The sequence below is a fragment of the Drosophila novamexicana genome, unplaced genomic scaffold (assembly GCF_003285875.2).
Source record: "Drosophila novamexicana strain 15010-1031.04,08,12 unplaced genomic scaffold, DnovRS2.1 tig00000121-arrow-pilon, whole genome shotgun sequence".
In the NCBI taxonomy this organism is placed as follows: Eukaryota; Metazoa; Arthropoda; class Insecta; order Diptera; family Drosophilidae; genus Drosophila; species Drosophila novamexicana.
In genome coordinates, this window is record NW_020824773.1 from 3,180,586 (window position 1) to 3,204,076 (window position 23,491).

General features: G+C 37.5%; 2 protein-coding genes across 6 annotated transcripts in view; both read right to left on the bottom strand.

Moving 5' to 3' along the window:
- The window catches only part of LOC115758114 (microtubule-actin cross-linking factor 1), an 83,545-nt gene extending 73,114 nt beyond the window's left edge, over nt 1-10,431 (bottom strand). For all 5 annotated transcript variants that reach the window (XM_030698670.1, XM_030698671.1, XM_030698667.1 and 2 more), the window contains exon 1: nt 10,320-10,431. In XM_030698670.1, the coding sequence (XP_030554530.1) occupies nt 10,320-10,416 (97 nt within the window). In that variant the 5' untranslated portion in view covers nt 10,417-10,431. The remainder of the gene's footprint in view (nt 1-10,319) is intronic.
- Nucleotides 10,432-20,269: 9,838 nt separating this feature from the next.
- LOC115757834 (protein dj-1beta) lies at nt 20,270-21,399 on the bottom strand. The gene is made up of 3 exons (XM_030698266.1): nt 21,102-21,399; nt 20,716-21,038; nt 20,270-20,650 (listed from the first exon to the last, which is right to left on the bottom strand). The coding sequence occupies exons 1-3, from the start codon at nt 21,291-21,293 to the stop codon at nt 20,494-20,496; spliced, it is 672 nt and encodes a 223-aa protein (XP_030554126.1). The 5' UTR covers nt 21,294-21,399; the 3' UTR covers nt 20,270-20,493.
- Nucleotides 21,400-23,491: the final 2,092 nt, after the last annotated feature.

Sequence of the window (23,491 nt, forward strand, 5' to 3'; positions counted from 1 at the left end):
CTTGCGGGGGTGGGGGCCACAACAACAGTTAGGCAAAGTTCGATTATTCAAAGTTTTTTTTTTATTCATGAACTGCGGATTAACCCCAAGTTTGTGGAAGGCTAGCGGCAAGGATAAATTATTAGAGCTTTGTTTAACTGAATAATATTGAGAGTCAAGCATGTGTGTATTCATAATTCATGAATGTCACTCATATATAAATGAAAATGTTAAGCATGTCGTATTTGTGAATAATGTTGATTGCAAGTTTTACCCCATAGATCATAAAACCTACAGTTTTTCTAGGTATTTCCATATTTATTTATAATAATAATACTAATATTTTAACATAACATTACAAGTATAGCACTCATGAGTATTCATGAAATACTCATAAAAACCCTTAAAAAGTAGGTTGTTAATTATAAAACAATAAATTTGTGTTTGAATTGAAAAACCAAGTATTCATTATTCATGAATAGTATTCATGAATAACATTCATATCATGTACTTGGGAGCTTTAACTGTAACTGTATAACTTGAATTATTTGTATTCCTGGGTAGATTGAGTATCCAATATTCATGAAAATAAAAATCAGAAGTGTTTTGAATATGATTCAAAATGTGTGTATAACCCACACTCCTGCTGTGAATATTCTAAGAATGTGCATGCTAAAGAAGATACTCATAATATAAAAGACTCTGAGCAAATGTAAGAAACATTTAAATATTGAGTACTCATTATTTTTGAATATTATTCATGAATAACACTCATAGATATTCATAATTTACACTTGTGTTAAAAACGCACCAATCTATTTTATTCGTAAGTACTTATTATTCATGAATAACACAAATAGATATTCATAAATATTAGTCGTAAGTACCTAATACTCATGAGCCGTATTCATGAATAACACTTATAGATATTCATAAATTACACTTGTGCTATTAACACTCCCGTGCATTTTAGTCGTTAGTACCCATTATTCATGAATACCACTCATGAGTATTTTGCGAATAACTGCGGCAGCAAGTATTGAGCAACATCCAAGAAAATCAACCTACCTTTGCCGTCTATTACAAGCTGCCCACGTGCTCACGCCCAAACCACTAGAATTCCGCCTGTCAGAGGCCACATCCGTCTCTCGACAAACAGGCAACAGACCCGACCAGACCAGACCAGACCAGACCAGACCAGACCAGGCCCGACCCGACCCGACCCGCACCAAGACTCAAAGACCCAAACCCAGACACGAGTCAGACTCACACTCAGACGACAATTTTCCGTAATGATAGTTGGTGTGCAGCAAAATTGCCGGCTGTGCAGGGCGTCAACCGAAAAGTAAATAAGACGAGTATCAGTCACTCAGCCAGTGAGTTATTCACTTATTCACTTATTCACTTGGTGCGCGTCATGCGCTGCAAACCCGGAGATGGAGACATTACTGGACATTGTACAATATGCTCTCAAGTATTTCGAAACAATGCTCGAATCGCAAAAATATGTCAATGTGGCATTTAAAACGGAATTCGACTGTCCGATTCGTCTTGGGAATGAATAATACAACAACAACAACAACAACAACAAATAAACAAACTTTTCGCAAAGGTGAAGAGAGTGGGCGAGGGGAAAGGGTATGAAAAACAATGGAATTTTCATGTAGTTTTGTTTCACTTTGGCAATGACAAGGGCCCCACCAAGTGACCCAGTGACAGATCCCGACCCCGACCCCGACCCCGACCCCGAACACGAATACGAATACGAATACGAGACACAGACCCCCTTTCGAGGTGCCACCAGCTCGTATTCCCCCGTATACCCCAGACAGGTTTTGTGTCGTAGGCGTCGCATTTATATACCGAGCATACATGTACGCCGGGCAAAGGGTATATTACATACCCTAAGTGTTACGTGTCCGGCCAAGATCTACGTGACCGTATGGTGGATAGCGTGAGTTTATTTCTCAAAGACTTTGATTGATGAAGGTTGACGACTTGGGCCAGACATGTCTAAGCCTTTTCCTGCCGTTGTTTAAAGCTACAGAGCAGTTTTTTTTTAGTCGAGGTTAAAGTTATGTGGACTAGCTACTACTTTTTAAGCTGGTCATAGAGTCTGTAAATAGAGTCTTAGGGAATTATTCCAATATCTGGCTTTCTTGAGATCCTTCAATGTTTTCTTACTCTCGATTCTCCATGTGCTTCCCTCGCTTTAATCTTTAATTCAATTTAATTAAAGTGTATTATTGAAGAGCTTGCTGTGATCTTACATTATCCATCATTGTGATTTAACCTTTCTTGGATTTCTTCACACCTAAACTCTTCCCATGTGTGTTCGTTTCTACATGTAATAATTTCTTGAATGTTTTAGGAATGGAATCATATAGAACCTTTTTTCTTTTCATAATTGATTATAATAAATATACATATTTCTTCTGTTCTATAATTCATTCCTTTTTCAACGAGATTCAACGAATGGAAGATACGTATAGATGTAGAGATTGGAACTCCTCCATCAAATGATGGGATAAATGAGAGGACTAAACAAATAACACTCATTTATTTAAGTATTTATTCTGTAAGTCCTTTCATTTTATTTTCCAGAATTCCTTGCTTCCGCTGAACCTTTAATTTACCGGTTTTTCTCTGTAAGTCCTTTCGTTTTTCCTGATTTTCTCTATTCCATTAATAAGGACTCATATAAAATAAGGAAAATCAGGCGCTGGATCCACACTTGCTAGATATTCATTTGATTAAAGACCTCTCCATGCCATAATCCTTTCAATATAACAAATCTTTCAACCTTCATTCCCTTCCTCCCTGCTTACATTCATTTGATTTAGACTCTCCGCAAACTAAATACTCTTTAATCAACTGATATAGGGTATTCTAGATTCGTTTATCTCTCATTTGCCGACAATCTCACTTGTTTACGTTTTATTTGCGTGTAATGTCATTTAAATGATTTGCGTGATTGTTGTTGGCTTTGTCAAAAGGCCAACTTGTTTTGCAAGCTCGTTTATTAGCAGTGACGTCATGGACAACAACCTCCCACACACCACACACCAGACACACACACACACAAGGAGGCCAGTTGTGAGATATATAACAGGCCATAAATAAGCCCAAACACAAAATTGATATTTGAATCGGTTTTTGTTGTTGCGACTTTTAGCCAAAGGAATTGCTCACCGACCGAATCCCCGAACGCTGATCTCATTGCATTTTTCTCTGAAAGTTGCTCGATTGAAGTTGTGGGTGTAACGACAAAAATTCAAATATATATATAGATATATAGTTTAAAAAAAAAAAAACACTTGTGCTGTTGTTTATTTGTTTTTATTGAGACACTTGACAGTCAGCAAAGGCATTGCACAACATCTGCTATGAGGCGGGGAAATGGAGTAAGGGCTGCAGCTCTGTTAGCTTGTAGTCTCTTGACCTCGCATGGAGGCAAAGTAAGTGTATGATTATTGTCGGTGTCACTGGCAATTAGTAGCGTAATTAAATAATTGTATACATACAATTTGTTGCGTGCCATGCAATGCAAATAAATGTTGTTTTGTTTCAATGTTTGTATCAATTTCTATTCATTTTGGTATTTATTTTTGATACCCTGTAGCCAAATATGAAAAGGGGTAGAACTGAAAGATGGTACAACGACCTTATTGAACTCGGGCTTGATTTCTTAAGCTTAAGCATTGCCTATCAAATTTTTCACTCTTTCAAAACTTTTTCGCATTTCCATTTGTTGACTTAAGGCTTTGAATTTCGAACTAGGAACGATTCGCTTATATTATTTTAATTTTAAATGCTTAAAGTTACCCAAGAATTGTTTGAAAAGCACCAAAAATTATTCAAGAGAAAGCTAAAAGAGGCATGCCCAATTAAGTGGGGCGTCTTTGGAGCTGACAACAGGAATAACTCGTACAACAGCAACATTTTATGTATTATTAAAAATTGTATAAGATATCAGAACAAAAGAACGGCAGATTAGTTAAGACAAGTTATATAGTGCTAAAACTAGTTGGGAATTTTAACAGGGCGTCTACGCGTCAGTCTCACGCTTTCGTAGTGCAATGCTGTATTACTTTGAATTGCGCACAGGCGGCAACGGGCTTTTGATCAACGTTTATTTTTGGCATATCCAAAGACACATAGCCAAAATAAATTGTCTGTTCCGTTAAGAGTTTTCTGCGTGTATGTGTGTGTGTGTGTGTGTGTGTGTGTGTGAGTGCGTGTGTGTTTTGGAGTTGACAAATTGACACACAAAGTTGCTTATCTTAATGAGTCACAGAAACAAAATACGAAACACAAGATCTGCAGCCAGCTTGGGAGCTGTTCCATATGGTTACCTCAGCCTTGGTGGAACAGAACAGATAAAAAAAAAATAAGCACAAAAAAAGAAACGCAGCGATACGAAAGGTAAATATTGATGGAACTGAAACTGGGAAGTGCTTGGGAGTCAGCCAACAAGTTAGATGACCTTCAGGCTTTAGTGAAAACCCGATCATAACTCAAGTCGTCCAACTAATTATGAAAGCAATGCACATAAAATAGTCGACGGATCGTCAGCTGGGATCATCATTTGTTATCGATTTATAGAGGTAATTTTGGTATTTCGGATTTTTGACTGTCGACTAACTCGTTAAATTCAAATTAAATTCACAAGCACTTAAAACTGTCATAATTTCAAACGGTTAATTGCGTTTGGCCTGAGCGCGAGTGAGATGGCAAACAAAACTAAAATACAAAAAAATGCAAATTGAATTGAAAACTAATTAGAGATATCAACATACACACACACACACACGCACACACACGCCAGATTTGACAATACGCCCCGCGATATGGTCGAACGACACGCATACATAATGACAATTAAAAAACGAAAACGAAATCGAAAAGAAAAAAAACTGAAACTGAGAACAAAAAAATTCAGTAAATAGAAGGAAACAAAAATATAAGACTTGAACTACGTGCCTTCCAAACAGAAGCAGGTTCCAAGTGCAAGAGGCAGGCAACAAGACAACCTGCCGGGCTGGCGGGGAAGAGTTTATGGGGGGAGGGGGGCGCGGGGAGGGGATACCAACACACAGTTATCAGTTTTCAATTAACAACATCGTGTTATGTACGCGCGCAGTAGGCGTATCGTATCTATAAGATACAAAACAAAGCGCAATACCGAAAAAAAAAGAACTAAAGAACACCAAATAAACGATAAAAACTAGAGCAAAGCGAAAAAAAATACCCTAAAATACAAACGCAAACAAATTACAACAAACCAAAAGCAGAAGCAGCAGCAAAAGACAATTCCCAAGATTTTCAGCATGCGACAACCCTGGCAGCGGCAACTGTACTTCCGGTGGCGGCCTGTTGCCGGGCCAATTAACCATTAAAACAGTGCACACGTTCGCGCTGTGAGCTGCATAGCTAATAGCTCGAATAGATCGCAGATCGTGCAGTCGGAGGCTAGTCATGAAATTTATTAATGAAATATGCTATAAAAAAAAAGAGCCAGGGGATTGGCTTGGCTTTTAATAAGCAGTTATCGATAACATTCGATAACAATAACAAACAAAAGCCTGTGTTGCAAAGCGGCTAAAAATAAAAGCTTATGCTTCTTATTCTTTCAGCGGCGACAGAAAATGAAGAGTTTATTGGCTAAGTGCCAACTATGGGCAATTTGATTGATCAATGCACTACAAAATCAAATAAGGAGAAAATAATACGATAAAATAAAGAAATTGGAATACCCTACATGAAAAGATTGTGCTCTTCATTGAATGTCCGGTTAGGCAGGATTAAAATATTACGAATTCTTAAAGTTGCAGCAGAGAAGATCATCGATAATCTATCGATCTTAAAATAAATATATTGAATTAATATATCTCTTTAGAGGCTGAGTTCCAGCAATATTTATTATTATCATCGATAACATATCGATCTAAATCGCAACTTAAGAAATTTTAATACGCAACTCTGTCATATTTACCAATAAAGAGTCGAATTCAGAAAACAACAATATTCTTTTATCGATAGTTAATCGATTATCATTAAAATTCAATATTATTAGATATGCTATATGTATGTTTAGTTAAACGATAATTGATCGATTATTATTAAAATTAAATGAATGCATATCGTATTATTATATTATACTTTAGAAACGAAGCCTAAGGAAAGACTATTCCCTCGCATCTCGCAATAATCTAAAATACCCTTCCCTAGAGTATGCAAAACCTGTAAATGGTGTCAGAAGTACGGCCTACGCGCCGAATCGATTTTAAAAGAAAAAAATGTGAATCGGCGCCACCAAAAACGGAAACGTCGCGCAGGCGTAACCCAAAAAAAGGAAAGAAAGAGACAGCCGCGCAGCCACAGAAAGAGCGAGGAATAGTGAACCATTTGGGAGAGAAGAACAGTTTATATAGTATTAAAAATAGGCATAAATTAAGGCGCTTTGAAAATGATGTTTGCACAAATTCTTAACAAACGCGTCCCAAAAAATCGAATTCGAATTGTTTAGGTAGGGGGCGTGGCACAGCGGGAGCGCCCCCATTTTGCGTAGGCGTTTGATTTGATTAGCTGAATGCGAATTGTTGACTCACAGTTTTGGGCCAAAATGTTTGCTTTCAGCTTTCAGCTCTTTTATAAGCCAAGTTTTTCTCCGTTACATGAACAGCACGGGTGGGTGTGCGTGTGCGTGTGTGTGCGTTGGTGTGGGTTAACTGGCTCAGGGCTAATTAAAACTTAGACAACAACCAAAAATGCAAATGCAAAACTTTGCCACATTAAAACTTGTCCAACACTCGTTACAAACTGTGAAAATTCTGTTTACTTTATTTTTATACCCTAAGCCCATTGTTAAATGGGTAAAAAGGGTATAATGTATTTGTGCAAATGTATGTAACAGGCAGAAGGCGAGTCGACCCAGTCATGTCCGTCTGTCCGCCATTCCGTCCGTCCATCCGTCCTTATGTTTGAACGCAAGGATCTCAGAACATGGACTGAAATTTAGAGCGCAGATCAGATTGTTTCCAATAGTCGATAACTTGCCCCGTTTCCAAGCAATCGATAAAAATCGCTATTAAAATCCTGTTTTGAGCATATATCTTAGGTTTTAAGAAAATTGTATAAATAGCTTATAAATAGTATATGCAGACAAATATCTTCAATGTTTTAGCCACAAAGTGTCCCTACGAGTTGTTTCCGATAGTCGATAACTTGCCCCGCTTCCAAGCAATCGATAAAAATATGTTATCGATAAAAATATCTTAAGTTCAAAGAGCTAGAGTCACCAAATTTCACATGAAGCTACTTGAATACTATCTGCAACTCAAGTATCTTTTTTTTTTTAACTGCCAACAACCAACCCCTCCCCATCCCCCTAGCGCGAGCTGCATTTGGTCTTGGTAAAAGTTTCAGGGTATTGCCTAGTCGGGCACTGCCGATTCAAGCTAACTCGCTTGTTTATTTTTCTCCATTTTTTTTTTGCTTGCGAATCGCTTTGCATTGGTTTTTGAGCCTACACAGCTTTGGCCACAACCGCCCCGCCGGCCGCCATTCGTGGGAGTATGTGTCTGTGTGGCACGCCCCGCTGCCCCCGCTGTCCCCGCCAGCTGTCAATCTCAATCAAGATTTTTTGCTTACTTGTAGCTGGTTTTCGTTTTCATTGCAGATCTTGTCTCAAGTCTGGTTTTTATTTAACCCCCGTCAGCACCCGCCCCAAGCCTCAATGCAATTGAATATTATTAAATTTGTGGGCGTGGCATTCAACAAATACAACTAATTTGTGGGCGTTATGGAAAGTGGAAAAGTGTAAAAGTGCCTTGCATTGAGCACAATCCGAAAGCAAGGTCATTCGATTGGATTAGCCAACTAATTGATCTTGAAATATTTCAGGCTGATGATGCGATTGAGCTAAGCTCACAAGAGAAGTCTGCCCACATACGAATCGTTTTATACATATTTAGATTCAAATTAGTTTTCTTCAAAAGGCTCATCATATTATCTAAAAATAGGCGCCAGCACTATTTCTAATTTTCAAAAATGTTTACAAAATGAAAAGGAAGATACATTTGCAGCAGAATTACGATATTATGTTGCTTTATTTTAGAGTTCAACACTTAATAATAAAATTTCATTAAAGAAATTTAGCACCCACTTTTTAAAAAATTTAATATATATAAATAAATATTTTCAATATGAATTAACTAAGAGTCAAATTTTATCAATTAGATAATAGAAACCCATTTCGAAGTATTATACACAACTTTTTGCATTTTCCTAATAGAAATGCCTCATTCAGAATTCCAAAGGGTATTTACGAAAATACTTAATCCCATTTTTCACCAAGTATCGTTTATCTGAGAAAATAGCTCAGAAATAGCTCAGAACCAGCTCCGAGTAAATATTGTAAAGCATTCAATGGACTCAATACGCAAAAAGCTGGCAACAATATTTGTTTGTTAGCCGAACAATGCCCTCAACGGAGGCAGCGGCAGCAAAAGTCGGCGACATAAATTTCAATTTTTGTGTTGCAATTGCAAAAAAAAAACACAGAAGGAAACTGAATAGAAGAAGAACGAACGTGGCACACCGAAGACCAAATACCCTAACGGACATAAAGCAGATGTGGGGTATATATAGAAGAGTTCTTGGATAGAAAAGGGTAAATCGATTTATCTTGAAATGATAAAGTTCCTCATATGTAAGCTCAATATTCGATTGAGATCAGACGAGAGCTATATGATATAGAGCTTCGATCTGGCCGAATTCGAGCTAAATATTATCTGCCGAAAAGCTGAAATTATGTTAATTTTCAGCTTAACAACTTTAAAGCTGAGAGAACTATTTGCATTTAATCAGACACGAAAATCGATATTTATCGATAAGCAAGAAACTGAGAGCATAATAATTATCGATCAATTAAAGGAGTTATCGACAATTCAACATAATTTACCTACATTCTCAAAGATAAACGACTTAACACAGACAGATGAGACAGATGAATATGAATATGTCCATTAAATTGCTTATACTGATCAGGAATATATATGCATACCCTACAATATTCTTCTATGCATTACAAATTGCACGATACTATTACAATACCTGCAGCAAGTGTATAAAAACGCAGCGGAAAAAAACTTGGCCAGATACAAAACGTTGGTAAGAGGCGTGCAACAGTGGGGTGGCGGCGAGGGGGCAGCGGCGACTCTGTGGGCTGTGTGGCGACTCCGTTGGCGGCACAGAAATAGAATAAAAGCGACAGCAGCGGAGGCTGCACCGTTAGGCGTAGAATTAGCGCATAATATGCGAGTTCCAACAGCGGATTGGGAGCGCCAGTAGCAGCAAGGGGTGCGGCAGCGGCAACTTGAGGGGGAGCGGGTGCCGTGTCGGAAGGCGTATTGGAAAAATGTCAATGCGGCAGCGTGTTGCAGCGTCGCTTAATGGATTGAGTTGCCGGCAGAGTTGGCAAACTGCGGCACAGTTTGGCAAGCACTGTGTCGGAAAATGAGTGCAATGAACCGAGCATCGAGTGTGGGAAACTCGGAGCGAAAAAAGACTCCGCAGTCTGAGCCCTGTTCGAGTGGGTAGCGCGAATATTTGAACAAAGAATTGGCACGCAATTGTTTGTCGGCATGGGTGGGTTAATGTAAAACAGAATTTCATGTCTACTATAAAATTACAAACTTATATAAATATATATAAATATATCAGGGCCTATTTACTTAATTTGTGGCTAAGACTTGTTGGTGCAAATAAAATGTTTAGACTATAAATAAAGCTCAACATCAAATCAAAACGCTGGAAAAAAGTCTAACTGACATTCAAAGCCGCCGATATCAAACTGAAATAGATCGATTTATAGTAGAAATGAAAGAAATTATCGATAGCACATAAGGCGTTGTTATCGATATCGAAAACTCGAAAAATGTCAGTGATTAAAATGATTAATATTAACGTTATCGATATATCTTGTTATATCGTTATATTGTTGTCGATATCTAAAACTTTTCAAAGACTAAAATTATTAAATATTTACGTATATATATATAATATCGATCTGCCTAATTATTGGTGCCTATCGATAGGAAGAATCCAATTAGATCGATAAGCTTCAAGCTAAATTCTACAATTGTTCAAATTTTAAGAGAGGAGTAAGTTTCTCATTTTAACACTCATGAGAAAAAGCTATACAAATGTGTTAGCTATATGATATATAATCTATAATCTATGTAAAATATATATTATACTATATTAGCGTTAACATACATATGTGCAACTAAATATCGTTCACAAATATGAATGTGTTGAGGATATTTTTGACTCACCTGCTATGCGTAGAACGGCCCGATCTGCCGGATCCAGCTGCAGTATGCTAAGCGGCTTATCCTTAGCCCATTCGCTAAGGGATTCGCGATCCATCATAATGTTGGCAGCGCTCCCCGTTGATGCATAGATGCGTCGCCGTTTGCACAGTTGCTGCTCGGATTGATGATGCCGTGGCTGCAGCAGGGGGCACGACCCCAACGATGCCGCTGTTGTATGGCCGTTGCAATTGATCTCCTCCCCCCGACCGGCGACCGCCAACAGTTGCGGCGAGTGTGGCGATTGCGGTGTGGAGCGAGAGCGGATGTAGCTGCGCGGGGACGCCGTCTTTGCGTTTATTTTTCCCTATGCTTGAGGTGTGTGCGAGCGAGATGGTTGCTGCTTCTTGCTATCTCGCTTGCGCCTGAGCTGAGCTTTCGTTACGTTTTCTTTTTACTTAAGCACTAATTGAAATTGTACTAAAATTTGGCTAACATGGACTTTGTTCGTTTTAATACTTGGCTGTAAAATAAAAATAAAGAAAACGAAAAAGAAATTTAATAAAGTCTTGTATTTTGTTAAACAAAATAGTTAGTATTTTGTTTTTTTTTTTTTTTTTTTTTGTGTTTTTTTGTTTACAGTGAAAGCTCTACTCAGGCGAACATCTGAAAGTCCCTTTCAAACAAAAAGCCAATTTCAAGTAAAATGCCTTAGAACTTCTTTTTAACGGAAAAGAGTCAACAAAATGTCAACTGACAAAAAAATTGGCCTCCACCAGGTGAAACTCTGGTACGCTGAGTATTCGCCTATGAGAGCTTTCACTGTACTTGTGTGGTAAGGTTTTTTTTTTTTAATTAAAATATATTGTGCCACCAATTATTTGTGCTAAGAGTTTTAATGTAGTTATGCACTGCTTTTATAATTTAATTTGTTGTATTAGGTATGCATATTTTTAAAGGTCCTCTATGTAATTGTAATTGTTTTTTCACTCGTTTAAATTTTGAGGTGGCAACAGTTTACATTGCATACTTTTAGGCGAAAATGTAAATTACAGCCGCTGCCTCTGTCTGGCCTTTGCTGTATATGTAAAGTGAGCAGCAGCAACAACAACAACAAAAGCACTTGTTATCAGGCATTTGCGGCGCAACCGTTCGCCAGTGGGTCAATGCCAGCTTATAAAAACAACAGAAACATACATACACACACACACACACACACACACACGCACGCGCGCGTAGTTGAAACCACAAGCGGAAAACGGATGGCATTTGTGATAATTATATGCACAGTTTGACAGCTACTGTGCCTCGGATAAATTTCCATGCAGCAAACAAAAAGAATAACAGCGCATTCGATATCGAAAAACGGTCGCGCAATTTACAATCAATGAAATTCGAACAAGCAACGGAAACTACGTTTGCTGATAAACAACGGTGCACGTGTGTTCTAGTGCATGAATGTGTGTATGAGTATGAGTGTGTGTGCGTGAGAGTGCAGCCAAATGTCAACATAATCAAGCCGCAAAGAGAGCAGGCAGGGAGAGCGCGTTAATAGAAATGCGAGACCGGTTTTTTCTTCAACTAAGAGAGCGCGCGAGAGAGCATTTGCGCAAGCGCAATGCAATACCGGAAATAGACAGCGCTGCAAACGTTGCGAAGCAGCGTGCAATGTGCAAGAGTCATAAAATATACAGGCCAAATAAGAAAAGTCACAAGAACCAGAAAATGTTTTATTGGGCAGCTAACGGCAAGCTTCCAGTCGGAGCTATGTTATCTACCGCTCTCAGGCGCTCTCAGTCGCTCTCTTTTGCTTGCCAGCGGCTGAATGGCCAATTATCGCTGCTAAATTGTATTATTATTGAATGTCTTTTGGCACTGAAATAACTGTGTGCTTGTGTGTGTGCTAGTGTGTGTGTGTTTATGGGAATTGTTTTGACGCGTTTTTTGTTTTGTGCCGCATGCTTTTTATGACTTTTATCAATGTCTTTTGTGGACACTTTTGGTCAGTCACATAGAATAACTAACTGTACACAATAGCCGCAACACAATGCAGGGGTGCGGGTGGCGGGGCGGGGGCAGCAGACGTGATTGGCAAGTTTAAAATTTGGAATGCCCGACAGCTGCGTTTGAGTGATTGTCAAACTGTGCGGCACAGGTTGACACACGCTCGAGTGAACGTCAAACCGTAGACAAACGTTGACGCTGACGCTGACGCCGGCGTCGCCGTCACTGTCAGGCCTGGAATCAACAAGCTTATCATAGAAAGCCCAAAAAAATGATAAAAAAAAAACACACACACACACACAAAAAATGAAAACAAATGTGTGCGTGCGCTTATCAGCAGATAAGCGAGTCATGAATTTAATTGTTGAATGATAACTTGTACAGTTAGAATTCAGAAAAGGAAAAAATGAAAAGAAAAAACTCAAATTATGCGAGCAGGCGGCCTTTACTTTTGTACCTGCGATTAAAAATAGCAGAAACGTCTAAGGCTAGCAAAAGTCCAACGACTAGGAGATATCCTGTAAAGACTTGCATACGCACGAGGCTCCTCTTCTTGCTTTCCCAAGACCTTTGTTGTTTTTTTACATAACTCTTCTTACGTAACTTTTTTGTTTAACGTGCTATCTAGCTAAAAATGATATCGATTGTTATCGATAGTTATCGATCACCAAAATTTGAGCTTCATACGATAAATAACAACATTGATTTCAATTTTGCGACTTGGCAGATACTGATACTGATCAAAAATATAGATGCAGTATACCTTCTCTCGCACTCAACAATAATTACAGGGTATACAGAATCGTAAATACGCTGATCTAATCGCCGCTGCAATCAAACGAAGGTTGCTGACACGTTGATTTATCGTATTGCCTGGCTATATAGTCTGTTTGCTAAGACAGAAGCTCCAGAGCACTGAAACTACATTTTATATAGATTTAATTAAGAACATCCGAATGGCTAGGTAGCACATTTAACTTGCAAATTAGCTGACGGGCAATTCGAAAATAGAAAATGAAAACGAGACGCGATGCGACTCGACACTAAAATTCGCTTCCCCAAGTTGCCCTCCAGCTGCGCGCCTGGCGACAGAGATCCCAAATGGGCGCAACAGCTGTTCAGATAGAAAACAGCAAATATATAATTAAGACTAAGGGCCCAGAGGAACGCACACATTCTCGACGACACATTCGCATTTGCAAACCAAAAGAAAACAACAAGTTCAAAAAGAAACTAAATTTGAAAAAACAAAACTTATAAAAAAATTTAGCAAAATATAAAAAATATATAGACAATTAATAAAAATATCAGAATAATAAAAATATTAATATAAAATAAAAAAGTATACATCTATGGAATAAAAACATATACAAAAAAATATAAAATAAGAATTAAAAAATCATATTAAAAATACTAAATAAAAAATAAATAAATTTTAAATAAAAAATTATAAAAATATCGTTAAAAAAAACTTTTAATGAAAAATGCATTCAAATAAACCAAAAATTGTATAAAACTGAAATTAAAAACGAAACAAAACTATAAAAATGATGTGTAAAATAAATATTTAATAAAAAATATTTTAAATAGAAAAAAAAAGATACAAAATAAATAAAATAAAAAAAATGATGTAAAAAGTGAATTAAAAAAAAAAAAAAACAACAGATACATATATAAAATTAAATAAAATCAAAATAAACAAAAACGCAATAATAATTGATATTTTATTTCAGCAACAATTTAAGTTCAATAGTTACCCGAACTATTAAACTTTCTCTTAAGTACATATCATATATGATTTGTATTTTTAGATTACCAAAATGAAGCTTAACTAGATTGTGCCCATTTGGAAACTATAACAAATATTCTTAACAGATATTCATTGCTTGAATTTAGAAACAAGCTAAAAATATAATAAACAAAATGCATACAAAAATTTTACTTTGGCAAAGATTCAATTCTTGGCTCCTTTAAGTTCTTGAGTTACGAAATATGACAACATTTTATTTGCCTATTTAAAACCAATTCTTAACTTTATAAAAGTTTATGTACAAATAATGAAACAACTCATTCCAAGAAGTTTTCTTTTCACTTTGATAGGGACTTAATTCTTAGCTTCTTTGAAGCTTCCAAAATTCTTCCTTTCTTCACTTAAAGAAATCAATTTTCGAATTTTTTTAATTTTAGAAAAAATATATATTAACTTCTTCGATACACTTAAAACCAAAACTTAGCTTTATTAAATTTCAATAAATTTTTTTAAAAAACAACTCCATCAATGGGGCTAATTTTTACCCTAATCTTTGCTTATTTAAAGTTTAAAACAAACGTCTTTTCTTGAATTAGGAAAAATTACAAAATCAATTAGTTTACTTTTCACTTTGGTAGGGACGCAGGGACCTCTTCATCAACCAAAATTCTAATTGCAATTTCACTTTGCGAAATTCAACTACTTGAATTATTATTTAAAAAACAGCCTACAAGTTCTTCTTTTTTGGGTGCACACATTCCTAAGCCTATTCCTATCAACTGAAGCACCGGAACTTGTCGGTTCAGACTTTGTTTGTATAACGATTCCTACGATTCCGGCTCTGTGGTAAGCAATGCCACATTTATAGTTACTCGTATTCTGGTGGAGAGCCCATAAAAAAGCACTTGAGGCAACACCACAAGACCTTTTGAAGAGCAACCCGCCCAAAGAGGAGTTCGTTTCTTTCGCTCAACGGGGAGGTGGGAGAAGCTAAAGCTGCGCTTAGATCAGCCGTTGGGGTTCCCAGTTGAAAAGAGACATTAACTGACAGAGAGAGGGGGAGGGAAGGGGGCGGGGGGCGGGACTTGGGCAACCACAAAGTCAATTAAGCGACAGTTGAACGGACAATAACAGCAAATAGTAAAAATAAAAACCGTCACAAAACAATAAACACTGATAAAAACGCACACAAAGGCAGACCAGTTTGACAACGTCATCGCTTAGAAAAAGTTAATAATAATACAAAAAAAAAAAAAGAACAAGTAGGGCTGCTCTGTCCAAAAGTGCACGACCAGCAGATGCCCTGTAATGCGCACTTTCGTGCGGCACGAATGTCGCTTTGTCACAATTTCTTGACTTGAACTTCTGAGTTCATTATTCGATCCGATTAACAATGTTTAGAGCTTATATATATATCAATTCCAAAATTCAGGCAAATCAATTGAGGAAAGGAAGAAAGAGAGTTCAATTCTCTTGAGCTTTACCTATGATACCTTTTGAATAACTTCCATATACCCTAACTCAACCACTTTCAGTGTATGTAGAGTATATAGAATACGACACGACATACGAGCCACAGGGGTTGGGGGGATGGGCGGTTGTAGGCATAAACCCGACCATGGGAACTAAGCACGGCACAATTATTAATTGTCTCGTAAGCTGACAGGCATTAATAAGCGACATTAGTGTTATTAGTCGATTTATAAAACTAGAGCCCAATGAAATCATATTCCAAATTGCATTGATTGAACAAACGATGCCATTAGATCATTTTGTGCAGGCCCCAACGCCAGCTAATGGGTGAGTTATAGGCGAGCACATGATTACGATTATGTCATACGCCTTTGAGGCCTTTGCTTATTTATCGGGGCAGCCCCTTGGGGTCGCCCAATTAGACAATGTTTTGCATATCGGTTGGAAAACGAGTTCAATTAAAATCATATTTAAGAAAACAAATTCGAAATTTTTATTTCCATTCCAGTTTGCATTGGTCGCGGCATATTATCTCGACTGAATCATCAGCTAGTTATTAAATTGTCAAAAATGAATGTTTAATTAAGCAAAGCTTAGAGGCGTTTACACTCTTTACGAACGCAAGACCTGAAGATTATGCAAGATATCCATAAGATATATATATATATTTATATCTGATAAGAACTACACGAACTATATCTCGATTCCTGGTAATATCTGCCATAGAATTTGGCTGACATTGTTTTTTACTGCTTTTAGTCTGTGTTCGTGTTTCATCGATTTTTGAGCCTTGAATTGGTCCTTAAATCTAATCTAATCTAATCTTTATTCATCATCGATCGCTGATCAGTTCTGCTCTATATATTATCAGCTGATATCAGCTATTCTTAGGGTAATATAACTATTTTGGATATCGTCACCAATTCTCGGTTCAGCTTCGTATGGAACTAGCCTGCCTTCGCTTTTAGCTCAAAGATCAGTCACTGTTCCAAGTCTGATCATAGGTCTGCATCAGCTAGTCATCAGTTTGTCTTTCATCTTGGCAACTGTCTGGCCGCTAATTGTTAAATGGGCCCGTTTGAAACAGTTCGTTTTCATGTTTACGAGCGTCAGTTGGCGGGCTAATTGGGGCTTTCCTTTCACACAGTGCGGCCTAGACAATATATGATTGTTCGCTTTTTGTAGGCGTTGCCTTTGCAGCATTTTAATTAGCTGGAAGTCTTGAAGTTCGAAGCTGAGTTACTAACAAGAATTCTGTGGAAACTGTGAGTTGCCGATTGCGTTGGTTGTTCGCTTATCAGAGATGCCACATGACAGATAATTCGAGACATGACGCTGATGCAAGGCAATTGTTGTACATAAATAAAGTCATTTAGTTTTGTAAAAGAAACTTTATTTAATCTACAATTGCTGGCAAAAGTATCTGCTGGGCTTCAACTCTAATTAGGCTAATCGGACACCTGCGGACACCTTTTGGGCGGCACGCCCCGAACTTGCATGCAAAGCGGCGCCACTTGACCTTTTAGCCACGAGTTCAGCGTTCCGCTGGGACTGAGACTGAGGCTCACCTGGGCGGCACACCCAGACGACCAGAGCGAGGGAAACTTTTGAGCCAAGCGCTGTGGCAGGAGTTAAAGCAAAAACATGGGCCAAGTGCATGGAAAAAACGCACAACTTGTCAGACGGCAAAACGAAAAGAAGAGGCAGAAGAAGAAGAACTAGAGGAGGCGGAGGAGAAGGAGGAGACAGGCAGACGAGGCGGTAAAACAGCTACAGTCAACGCTCGAGTGCATTTTCCGGGCCAACAGCGGAACAACAACAACAACAACAACAACTACAACAACCCCTCGCATGTTTTTTTTTCTAGGCTAGGGCCGCAAATCAATTTGATGATGTTACAACTCGTTAAGAGAGAGAGAGAGGGAGAGAGAGAAAACGCAATGTCGCTTGTAATATGAAATTTAATGTACAGTGGACGCTCGCTAATTAGAACGCAGCGATTTCACACGCAATTCTTATCAGCAACATTTAGCTAATAATTGCTAAAGTGGAACTTTACCATAGATATTAGTTAGTTTTTTGTCGACAGATATAGCCAAAAAGATACTTATAAATTAAATTAAATAGTTTCTCTATTGAATTTTCATTCATTTCTTTAACAAAAGACATTCAAGAATACATTATAACCCTTTTACCTATTTTCAACGGATTCAGGGTACAATAAAAAAATGTGCATTTAAAATTTGATTTCCAATTGTTTAAGAAATTCGATTTCTGAGAAAATTCCTTTTTTTCTTAAGTTTCATTTTCCCAGCGTCCACTGTATTTGTCCAGCAGCTGCCAAAAGGCCAAGCGCGCAATAGTGTGTGTCTGTGTTTGAGGGTTGCTTGCGTGCATTTTGAGCAGCCACTGAACTTTGCTGTTATAAAAAGAACAAGCAAAAAAGAGTGTTTAAAAAAAACACGAAATTGTAAACAGAGCGCCGGCACAAGCAAAGATAAATGCTGAGAGCGGAAGTCTTGCACTCTCTCTCGGTCTCTCACTCTCTCGTACTCTCTTTCAGCTCTGCTGTCTGTGTTATGAATGTTGTTGTGGTCAGTGTCAGGGCTGCCATTGGCAGGCGGCAAACGGCAGGCGGCACAGGCAGCAGGTTGAATGTCAGTGTGTGCTTATGTATGAGTAATGCGTGCGATTGACTGATCAAAACGGAACATGTGAAATGTGAGCAAATGTGTCACCCACCACTCAAAAATTATCCTACCATACATCCCCCTCTGCCGTCATCATAAATTCGCTGTCTTATCCTATCGATTTTTCAAGCGCGCGCAACAAAAATAAAAGAATTTAGATTGATTCTAAAAAACACATGCATTTGCTAATTAGCATCACAATGCGAACTTGTCTGGGAAGAGCTTTTGATTTCGACAAAGATAACGCAGAGGGCTGCATCTTGGAAGGCGCAGCGCTGCCAGCACTTAAACCGGCCTTTGCCGGCAGCGACGCAGCTGCTTTGTGTGCTGAGGGTTGAGGGTTGACACAGTTCTTAAGCACAAACACATACTTATGTACACATACACATACATACAGCTTTGTGTTGCCTTTGTTTTCCATTGAAAAGTTCATAAACAAATTATGTAGTTGTTTATTTAACACAAACACACACACACACTCATATACGTAACGCACACACATTAGCAGATCAACAAATGTTGGCGGCTGGAACAAATTCCAAATGAGAACAAATACCGTTTATTGTTGAAGCTTTTGACTTTTGTCGATCTCTGCTTCATGCACTTTTTTCATGCTGCTTTTTCTCACTTTGCATTTGTCACTGTCGGCGCTGCAGAGGACCGAAACACGTTGAATTTTGCACAATTTCTTTTGCACGTTTTTTTTTCATTATTTTTTTTTTTTGTTGTTTGCCATACATTGCCCTCAAATCGTGCTGCGGTCGCCGACGCGAGCAGCGCTGCTCTGCACGCTGACTCATAAGGAGCAGCAGCAAGAGAGCAGCAGTTACAGCAAAGGAGATGGATAGATAGATAGAGAGAGATGGCGACAGAGAAAAAGAGCGTAAGGAGCGGCTGAGCTGTGCAGGCAAGCAGGGTGCTCTTCTTGTTGTTGTTGTTTTTGTTATATCCACTATTTTTTTTTTTTCGTTTCGTTTTGGCTTTTCTCGAGCAACATTTTTCCTGTTGTTTGCCGTTTTCACGCTGCTGCTCAGATGCTTATGTTAATTTTCACATTCACAAACTGCACTGCATGTGTGTGTGTGTGTGTGTGTGTATGTGTGTGTATGTGTGCATGTGTAGTTACACTGCATACACAAAAATTATAAAATAATTTATGCCAATTTGAGCAAGCGAATCGTTCGAGTTGTTGTTGCATTTGTTATTGTTGCATTTACTTTTGTTGAATATCTCTTGCGTCTTTTACAAGCGTGCAGTTTGAATGAGCTGCACAATTTTTTTTTATTATTTTGTGTTACTCTTTGGTTTGCACTTCGTTTACACACTCTTTACACTATGCTGCTTACAACGAAGTTGTTGTTGTTGCTGTTGTGCTTGATGCACTTCTAGATATAGATACCGTTACACTTGTGCAATTTACAACAACAACAACAGCAACATTGACGGCGTCTACACAGACAACACTTACACAAACAAGCACGCACACATATGCACATACGGGAGGCGTACTTGGTGCAATTGGGCGCAACAACAATAAATTATAATTTACGTGCCCAAAAACCACACACACAATGAAAATTTCCCAGTGCAGCGAAATTTAATTCTACCGAAATGCAATGCGAGTAACGGCCAGGCGGCTTACTAGCGCGCACACGTCCTACCGCGTTGACTTGTGAATTGAAACTGATATCGTCTATCGATTGAGCAAGTGGAATATTCTATCCGGCGGCGATAATACTCGGAGAGTAAAAAGCGAGAGAGCGCAACGGCTGGTGTGAAACAGGTCCATTCTGCGCATGGTTTTGAGAGCGTTAAAGGTTGCCGGTTTGTTCTGCGGAGTTGCGAGCGCCTATGACGTCACGCGTGTGGTATTTTCATATGCGCCAATATTGAAATTATTTTTAACACTTAAATAAAATAACTTATTTATCTATGAATAATTGTAGGTATTAACTGTTGTTTTTTTATTTACTATTTAGGTCGTTAGATGCGCATTGTAGTTAATTTGATTGCATATTAAGTCATTTATCACGTGAGATAACGTTTAAAAATAAACATTTTTTACAGATATTTCCAATTTTAGCATAAAATTACTTTTTATTGGTCATTTTGGAATAAATTGCGCCTTGAGGGTCGTTCGAAGGGCATAAAATACTCAAACATGTGAAAGAATCGCGATGTTGAAGTATCGATACAAGCGCTTGCTACTACTTTATCGATAACAGCCTTTTTGACCGTTTTTTTTTTTGAGAGAGATTATTATTTTATATGAATATGAACATTAATTGAAGTTCAGGAGCATGCCCTTGGCTACCTCCTGGGCCTTCGCAGTGCCAGCCAGCTGCTCGGATATCTTCAGAGCAAATTCGTAGGCTGTGCCCGGTCCACGACTGGTTATAAGATTTCCATCCTGCACGACGTTCGCATCATCCACATAGCTTAAGGTTTAAATACAAACGTATATCATAAATATTCGATATGCCAAGATTAGTAGTTGACCCACCAATATTTATCCACCAGTTGAGGCTTCATGGCGGGATATGAAGTCAGCGTCTTGCCGGTGGCTATGCCGTGTTTGGCCAACGCTGTGGGCGCAGCACAAATGGCCGCAATTAGACGTCCGGCCGATTCCTGGCTGCGCAGCAGCTCGCCAATCGCCTTCGAATCACCCATGGCATTCGAGCCGCCCAAACCGCCGGGCAGCACAACTACATCGTATGGCTCATCCGCCAGCGCCTCCTCCAGGGATTTGTCCGGCACAATGACTACGTCACGCGAGCACTTGACGGGCTCGCTGCCGTTCAAACCGGCGACGGTCACATTGACCTGGATGTAAAAGTCGTTGCGATATATGCGATATAAATAGCCGGATTATGGGTTGTCACTTACGCCCGCACGACGCAACACGTCCGCTGCAATGGTGAACTCCATTTCCTCCGCACCTGGCGCCAGGATAATCAATGCGCTTTTTGTCATGCTACTTTCGGCGAAAAATTTCGACTGCGTTATGCTTAATACACTACTCTCACGACTTCTGCTCAGCGATAGCAGTCGCAGTGGCCAGCGCAACATTGAGTACATATCGATAAGAGTGGTTGGTTATCGATTTAGAATTGTTGCCAGCTCAAATTTTAGACAATTAGCTGAGTTGAATTTGGAATTTGGAAATTTGAAATGAAATGAAAAGTTGGTTGCAAGATATCTGGAATAATAACAATATACTTAAAACCAAGGCAATATTGGTTGCTTCAAAAAATATGTTTAAATCTAGGTTAATGGCTTCGTAAAATAAAGTGCGCGAGAACCGAACCTGAAGGCAATGGTTCAAATCGTGAACTGAACCTAGGCTCGTTTTTTGTTTATAACAAGATTTCTTTTTAAATTTGAGGCAGCCGAGATAAGAATGCAATAGAAGATATGCAACTTGTAAATTGAGCAAAAATAAATAAATGCGTGTTCCATTTAAATGACGGGAAAATGTAGCAAGTGAAAGGCGAGTTATTTGCGTGAACCGTGAACCAATTCAGTGACAAGTTCCTTGGATCTGCAATGAATACAAAATTTGTGACGTCATTCAAATTGGAATCTGTTGCAAGCATTAAACTAAAACGATACTTTTTAGTTAAATATATATTTATTGAACAAAAAATAGGTGTCTATGTATTTTGTTTTTCTTGTTTGCAATGCAATTGAATATGTTATTTTGGTTCTACTCACAAATAAACACATACACATGCATTTATGTAGATTGCCAAATGTTAATTTTCTTTTCGAAATTCAACAAAAAATTATGTAAAACCGCAAAAAAATTGCAAACTAATCTGAAAATTGTTGTTTTTTTTTTTTCGTTTGTATAAAATGTAACTTAATTGAATTAGTTGTTATACATAAGAACTATTTGTATTGAAGCGCTTAGAAACTAATTGTTAGACAGCTGATTTTAATTCCTTTTTAATTTTTGTTTGTTTAATTTCAATTGAGTTAAATTAATTGTCTCTGATGATACTCCAATATTAATAAGTTAAGTCAATAGTGTGGAAAAATCTTTACGTCGTAATTTAAGTCACATTCAGAACTTGTTTGATTTGTATTTGTTATTTTAGTATTTTAGTATTTTATATATTTTGCTTTTACTAATAACATTTAAAAAGATCACCAAAGTTACAGATTTCCCATATTTACGTTGCATACTTTTTGCATTTATTATTATTATTTATTTTTATATTTGCTTTACGAATAATGTATTTTTGCTCAATTCGCTTAAATAATAATTAATAATTAATTATGTTATTGATTAATTACCCGGCATTTTGGTTTCAACTTTAAAGTAAGGGTTTGATTGGGTTTTTGTTGTTGTTGAAATTGATCTTTCAAGCGGATCTGCACAGATATCAGATATATAAATAAGTATTACATAATTATTTAATTTGTAAGCTTCTGACGATACTTTTGATATCTTTAATTTACGAGTACTTTATTTGTTTTCGTTTTCGTTTTTTTTTTGTTTTCTTTTCAAGATTTTTGCTAATCCAATTTCAGCTAAGGTTTATTTGCTTTTTGTTTTTCGTTTTTAAATAATATTTTTATGCTTTTGTTTTTGTCTTTGAATGTTTATTGGAACACTACGACAATTGTGGGCCTGGGTTAGGGGCGTGGTGTTTTTTTTTTTTTCTTTTTGTGTGGGACTAATTGGAAGAATACGTGTATAGACAATTACGCAAACATACACACTTACACATATTTATATATATATATATATAAATATACACATAATATTTTGGTAAGCAGTTAAACATATATAATTGCTTGGAGTTAGTCCTTTGGAATTTATTTGTTGTTTTTTTTTGCATTTTTGTTAATTGTGGCTCAATTTTATTTCCTTTAGGAAGAGTTGTGCAATTGCTGTTCTAGCTTCGTTTGATCATCTAATCCGAATATATAGTTATACATATATATATATATATATATATATATATATATATATATACTTGTATATTATTGTAGACATTTATATATTTTGTGTACTTAGTTGCTAATATTAATTAATTTATTATATCATTGAGTTTGCGATAAACGGCACATTTATAAGTAATAATTATTAGAAACAACAAGAGGCCCCAGCTCTGATCCATTTTTTTTTAAAGCTCAATTAAATTTCGACACATAGAAAGTGAGAGAATCATTATAGTCGGCTTCCCGGCCTGTTGAATAGAAAACTGTTTTCTATTAATATAGTTCTATGTTATATATATATATATATATACTATACTATATAGTAT

What these genes read in the sequence shown, in the direction of transcription:
- LOC115757834 (XM_030698266.1), bottom strand. Translation starts at nt 21,293, where the DNA reads ATGTACTCAATGTTGCGCTGGCCACTGCGACTGCTATCGCTGAGCAGA. An exon ending in ACGTGTTGCGTCGTGCGGGC is followed by an intron (nt 21,039 to 21,101) that starts GTAAGTGACAAC and finishes TTTTACATCCAG; the next exon opens with GTCAATGTGACCGTCGCCGG. An exon ending in CAACTGGTGGATAAATATTG is followed by an intron (nt 20,651 to 20,715) that starts GTGGGTCAACTA and finishes TTAAACCTTAAG; the next exon opens with CTATGTGGATGATGCGAACG.